This window comes from Otolemur garnettii, unplaced genomic scaffold (genome assembly GCF_000181295.1).
Source record: "Otolemur garnettii isolate 467f Iridium unplaced genomic scaffold, OtoGar3 scaffold00018, whole genome shotgun sequence".
Taxonomy (NCBI): domain Eukaryota; kingdom Metazoa; phylum Chordata; class Mammalia; order Primates; family Galagidae; genus Otolemur; species Otolemur garnettii.
Genome location: NW_003852413.1, coordinates 24,986,571 through 24,993,605, shown reverse-complemented (window position 1 = coordinate 24,993,605; position 7,035 = coordinate 24,986,571). Strand labels below are relative to the sequence as shown.

The window sequence follows — 7,035 nt, the reverse complement described above, 5'->3', positions numbered from 1 at the left end:
TCCGCCTCCCAAGTAGCTGGGACCACAGGCGCCCGCCACAATGCCCGGCTATTTTTTGGTTGCAGCTGTCATTGTTGTTTGGTGGGTCCGGGCTGGGGATTCGAACCCGCCACCTTAGGTGTACATGGCTGGCGCCTTAGCCAGTTGAGCCACAGGCGCCGAGCCTATTTGCTATGTTTTACTCTAATCCCCAAGAAAGTATAAAAGATGATTTGATTGTATTGAGACAATATATGCCTTTTTCTACTTATAGACTTTTTACATGATTCATCTTAAAGAAGGAAATATAAGTCTGTTGCACATGTCTATATGTATATTTACATATATATGTGTGTATATATATACACACGTGCACAACTTCCTTTGGTTTTTTTATCTGTTAGTTCATGCAAAACATGAACAAAATATAATGTTCTTTGTAAGCATATGCCAAGAAGGTGGTAAAAAATGCAATTTATATTCTGCACATTCCAAAACACCATATTGCAAATTTTTACAAAACATTCTGGGCTATGTCTATACAACTTAAGTAAAGTAACAGATATAACTATTTAGTGAATTTGGGTCTGCTCTAACTATAAAACAGAATTTTCTCTTGCTTCAAAGATCCTAGATACAGGTTGGGCAGCCCAAGATTCTTGGACAGCTAACATTCTACTTTAGTTTGATGTGAGAATGAACAAAACCTGGAGAGGCAGGGCTTGTTTTTCAGAGAAATCTCAATACATTCTTGGGTTTGCCTATTATTTTTATATTAATATTAATGATGTAAACAGTTGCTTCTAAAATTCTATGCAGTTTTTGAATTCTTAGGTCACTTAAATGACGAAAAGTCTCATGGATGCTAATTTTTGGAATGTGAAAAAGAAAAAGTAGCACTCTTCTCATTGTTAATTCAGTGAGGTTTTCTAAAGGTAAGGCTTCCTGAGTACTTAGGTAGAGAAAGTATTCATGGTTAAATACAGGACCTCTTTATGGAAGTTAGCCTGAGCATGTACAAGATGGAACAAATTCAAAAAGCTTCTGTCATCTTCATCATGGTCTCCTATATGCCAAACACAGGAATAGACAGTAGGGAAAAGAAAATGATAGTTAAAACTTTAAATATATTTGAAACACAATATGTTCTAATTGTTCCTAATAATATTTAAACAGAAGACTTTCTGTTAGTGACATTAAGTCAGATGTTAACCACTGAAATCATGGAACACTAGAATAAAAGTCAGAAGAAAAAGATTCTGGGCCACATTTAATTGCTTCTAACTTTATGACTTTGGGTATGTCAGGTGATTTCTTTTTTTTTGAGACAGAGTCCCTCGGTAGAGTGCCATGGCATCACAGGTCATAGCAACCTCCAACTGTTGGGGTTAAACGATTCTCTTGCCTCAGCCTCCCAAGTAGGTGGGACTACAGGTACCTGCCACAATGCCCAGCTATTTTCTTTCTTTCTTTCTTTCTTTTTTTTGAGACAGAGCCTCAAGCTGTCACCCTGGGTAGACTGCTGTGGCATCGCAGCTCACAGCAACCTCCAACTCCTGGGCTTATGCAATTCTCCTGCCTCTGCCTCCCAAGTAGCTGGGACTACAGGTGCCTGCCACAACGCCCGGCTATTTTTTGGTTACAACCATCATTGGTGTTTGGCGGGCCCAGGCTGAATTTGAACCTGCCAGCTAAGGTGTATGTGGCTGGTGCCTTAGCCCCTTGAGCCACAGGCAATGAGCTGCTATTTTGTTGTTGTTGTAGTTGTCACTGTTGTTTAACAGGCCCAGCCAAGCCAGGTTCGAAACTGCCAGCCCCAGTGTATGTGGCTAGTGCCCTGGTGATTTCTTAAAGTCTTAGTTTTCTCATCTGTAAAATAGAGTTAATTATCATGTTGATTGCCTAATAAGACTGTAAATGATATTAGTTGAAACTATACAAATAAAAGATACTGATTTGCTACATTTTACTCTAATCCTCAGGAAAGTATAAAAGATGATTTGACTGTATTGAGACAATATATACCTTTTTTACAAAAGTATAATGATTATGATAGATGGCAAGTGAGCATATTAAGATTGGTGCTGTGCAAAATTGAAACTGGTTCCTTTCAGAGCAGACTCTTCAACTTTACTTTCTCTAATAAAAACCAATACCAGATTTTAAAAGTGACAAAAGCCAGGAACATATATCTCAAGGAAAAACAAACAAAAAATGTCTGTTCCTTCTATTGTTAGTTTAGAAACAAGTCTACACAGAACTAGCTTTGTCGTAAGTGGAGACTAGAATGCATTTTTACTCACACACGTCTATATTCCTACTTACCAGATGTAATTGATTGCAGCATTTCCATTGTAACACATGCAAATGCATTTGCCACATTTTGAAGGAAGTTAATTCTTTCCAATGGTGTGCTAAAAACATTACAGACTTTCTGCATCATTTTAACTGCCCAATTCATGCAGTACAGTTCTTTTTCACACACCTGATTGAGACATACAAAGCATTATTGTAAACCCTTATGTGAAGAAAGCTATAGAATCTGAAAATGGCATTGACAATGATGGTTTATGATTTTATATAATTTATTACATTGACATCATATTAATTCTATAAAATGGGAAATGTTCTTATATGTATACACATTTGCTTTCAAATGGTACAATTTTAGTAGAAAAAAGTATGAAGTGGCCAGGTGTGGTGGCTCACACCTGTAATCCTAGTTCTCAGGGAGGCTGAGGCAGATGGATTACCTGAGCTCAAGAGTTCAAGACCAGCTTGAGCAAGAGTGAGACCTCATTTCTAAAAATAGCTGAGTGTTGTGGTGGATGCCTGCAGTCCCAGCTGCAGGAGGGACTTGGGAGGCTGAGGCAAGAGAATTGCTTGAGCCCAGGAGTTTGAGGTTGCTGTGAGCTGTGACGCCATGGCACTCTATCGAGGGCAACAAAGAGAGACTCTGTCTTACACACACACACAAAAGTGTGAGGTATATAAAAGTCTGGTTCAAGATTATCATAGAATATTATTTATCAGTGTAAGATCTAATATCAAAAAGTTATTAGATATATAAAAAATAAGACTTCTGTTCATTTACTCACTCAGGAAACATTTATTGAGCACCTGCTAAGAGCTGGAGTTACAATAATAAGCTATAAAGACACGGTTCTATTTTCCAGGATGCTAATGAGGATGATAGACAAACAGGCAATTTCTTTTTTTTTTTTCCTTTTTTTTTTGAGACGGAGCCTCAAGCTATCCCCCTGGGTAGAGTGCCATGGCATCACGCTCACAGCAACCTCCAACTCCTGGGCTCAAGCGAGTCTCCTGCCTCAGCCTCCCAAGTAGCTGGGACCACAGGCGCCCGCCACAACGCCTGGCCATTTTTTGGTTGCAGCCATCATTGTTGTTTGGCGGGCCCGGGCTGGGGATTCGAACCCGCCACCTTAGGTGTATGTGGCTGGCGCCTTAGCTGCTTGAGCCACAGGCACCGAGCCCAAACAGGCAATTTCAATAGGCAAGAGAATGCTATCAACTTCAGATCTTGAGAGTTTGAAGGAATATTTGTTTCTCTATTATTTAAAAGATAAATATTTAGGGCGGTGCCTGTGGCTCAAAGGAGTGAGGCGCCGGCCCCATATGCCAGAGGTGGCGGGTTCAAACCAGCCCCGGCCAAAAACTGCAAAACAAAAAAAAAAGATAAACATTTAATGTAAACATTACATATACCTAGCTAAAACTGAATAGTAAAAGGTTTATATATTAACATTCTAAACAGCCAGTTGAACTCACATAGCCTAATAACATACAAGAAGAAAAACCATGTATAGTAGTAGTATAAGTAAATAATGTTAATCTGATAGGAAATATGTATTAGTTTTATTATGTGTAAAGCATTGTACCAGGCACTATGAAAGAAACAAGTAACACAGCCCTGGATTTCAAAGAGCTTGCAATCGATTTGGGGAGATAACCTACCCAACACATACAATGGCTTACAAATGCTAACAGTAAATGAAGATAAAAGAAGACAAGGCTTGGTGCCTGTGGCTCAAGTGGCTAAGGCGCCAAGCCACATACACCTAAGGTGGCGGGTTTGAATCCAGCCCGGGCCCGTCAAAACAACAATGATGGCTGCAACCAAAAAATAGCCGAGCGCCTGTGGTCCCAGCTACTTGGTAGGCTGAAGCAGGAGACTTGCTTGAGCCCAGGAGTTAAAGTTTGCTATGAGCTGTGATGCCACAGTACTCTACCCAGGGGGACAGCTTGAGGCTCTGTCTCAAAAAAAAAAAAAAAAAAAGAAGAAGACAAATTGGAGGCAATTTAGAGACATTAATGTTCAAAGTTGAGATGTTAATCAGAGAAAGCTTTCTAGAAAAGGCTTCTTTACTCCTAGTGACTTCCTCTCCATTCCATTTGGTATAGTTCTGCCAAAGTGACCCCCAAACCACAAAACAGATCATGTCTCTCCCCTGAAAACTCAGCAGTTTCCATTAGAAGATGGGTTCAAGCTCTGCAGAATAGCCTGAAAAGTCCTTCCTTACCTAGTGTCTTTCTTTCTGTGCAGCCTTACCTCCTGCTACTCTTCTACTGTACGAGTTACCCTTCAGAAATCATACTGAACTGCTTCCAGGGCCCTGAATATAGTCATGTGATTCTACTTCTCTGCTGTGTTGAATAATGTGCAGCCACCCAATACCTGCCTGGTGACCTATTTATTTTATTTTATTTATTTATTTATTTATTTATTTTTTGAGACAGAGTCTCACTTTGTTGCCCTTGGTAGAGTACCATGGCGTCACAGCTCACAGCGACCTCCAGTTCTTGGGCTTAGGCGATCCTCTTGCCTCAGCCTCCCAAGTAGCTGGGATTACATGCACCCGCACAATGTCCAGCTATTTTTTGTTGCAGTTTGGCTGGGGCTGGGTTCAAACCCACCACCCTTGGTATATGGGGCTGGCGCCTTACTCACTGAGCCATAGGCGCCACCTGACCTATTTATTTTCTTTTTCTTTTTTTTGAGACAGAGCCTCAAGCTGCTGCCCTGGGTAGAGTGCCATGGCATCACAGCTCACAGCAACCTCTAATTCCTGGGCTCAAGAGTCTCCTGCCTCCACCTCCCAAGCAGCTGGGATTACAGGCACCCGCCACAATGCCTGGCTATTTTTTGCTTGCGGCCATCACTGTTGTTTGGCAGGCCCGGGCTAGATTCGAACCTGCCACCTTAGGTGTATGTGGCTGGTGCCTTAGTCACTTGAGCCACAGGCACTGAGCCCTATTTATTTTCTAAAAGCCTTGTCTACTGGGATTGGAGAATCTCTGTCTTCTATTCTCACCTGAAACTGGCTCTCTTGGCTACCTTTTTTGGCATATATATTTGCAATTATCTCACTGTATTCTCTCTTTTTTTTTTCTTTTTGAAACAGAGTCTCAAGCTGTCACCCCGGATAGAGTGCCGTGGTGTCACAGCTCACAGCAACCTCAAACTCTTGGGCTTGAGAAATTTTCTTGCCTCAGCCTCCCAAGTATCTGGGACTACAGGTGCCCACCACAATGCCTATTTTTTGTTGTTGTTGTTGCAGTTGCACTATTTTTAGCTGGCCGGAGCTGGGTTCGAACCTGCCACCCTCCGTGTATGTGGCCAGCGCCGTGCTGACTGAGTTATAAGCGCCATCTCTCTCACTGTATTTATTTATGTATATCTTGACATTTAAAAAAATTTTTTTATTAAATCATAACTGTGTACGTTAATGCAATCATGGGGTACAATGTATCATGATATTTCTTAAAAGACTATAGTAGGGTGGTGCCTGTGGCTCAAAGGAGTAGGGCGCCAGCCCCATATGCTGGAGGTGGCAAGTTCAAACCCAGCCCCAGTCAAAAAATGCAAAAAAAAAAAAAAAAGATTATAGTAGCTTGTGGTCAGGAATTTGTTCTTTTAATTTCCATAGTCCTAGAATCTCACATGGTTTATGGTGGTAAATAGTAAACTCTCAATAAATTTATATTAAATGAATGAATATTAAACATGTTTTTTAAGACTTTTTATTTTGAAATGCTGTAACTATACAGAAATATGATAAAAAAATAATCTCCAGTGCCCATTTTCCAGCTTCAACAATTACCAAACTTGTTTCAATTCTATATCCATTTACTTTCATATCCTCTTCCCATCTCACCCCCACACCGATTATTTTGAAGTAAATCAAATGGGATGCTTTTTTAAAATGAAACTTTGAAAACTGAATGTAACTTAGCAGAGCTATATATTGACAATTTAGATGTGAAGTGTAGACAGTTGATATAAAGAATGACTCCAAATATTATAATTATATATATTTTAATATTTTGAGAAAAACTTCAAAACATATATTTAAATACTTATTCTTTCAAAACAGTCTCTATACACTTCAATTCTTTCAAGGTAGTTCCTGAAGGAATAGTGATGTTAAACGACTTGATGGAGAAAAATTTTTTTTACTTACCAAAGCCAAAAAGACTATGAGCCTTGCCAGTTCTATGGCCCGTCCATTCACAGCTTTACTAGCCATGAAAGTGAAACAGATGTTGTTCCCACTTAGGATTAGGAGACGTGCATTATTCTCTAGAAGCCACTCACGGGGAACCACTTTTATTAGAGGAAGAACAGTTATTTAGTGAGAAATTACACAATAGCTATACTAAGCACCATTAAATACATGCAATGTTTTATTTATTTATTTATTTATTTATTTGAGACAGAGCCTCAAGCTGTCACCCTGGGTAGAGTGCTATGGCATCAGAGCTCACAACAACCTCCAACTCCTGGGCTCAAGCAAGTCTCCTGCCTCCGCCTCCCAGGTAGCTGGGACTACAGGTGCCCACCACAACACCCAGCTATTTTTTGGTTGCAGCCGTCATTGTTTGGCGGGCCCGGGCTGGATTCGAACCCACCAGCTTAGGTGTATGTGGCCAGCGCCTTAGCCAACTGAGCCACAAGCGCCAAGCCACATGCAATATTTTATCACTTTATTAGAAATACAATTACTGGCTCGGCGCCTATAGCTCAACCGGCTAAGG

The 7,035-nt window shown here is 40.4% G+C and overlaps 1 protein-coding gene across 1 annotated transcript in view; it reads right to left on the bottom strand.

Moving 5' to 3' along the window:
• Positions 1-932: 932 nt before the first annotated feature.
• Positions 933-7,035, bottom strand: part of FBXO47 (F-box protein 47) — a 28,922-nt gene continuing 22,819 nt past the window's right edge. Inside the window, exons 8-10 of the mRNA XM_023511257.1 lie at positions 6,462-6,604; positions 2,305-2,464; positions 933-1,045 (exon numbers count right to left, since the gene is read on the bottom strand). Coding sequence (XP_023367025.1) covers positions 933-1,045; positions 2,305-2,464; positions 6,462-6,604 — 416 coding nt within the window. The remainder of the gene's footprint in view (positions 1,046-2,304; positions 2,465-6,461; positions 6,605-7,035) is intronic.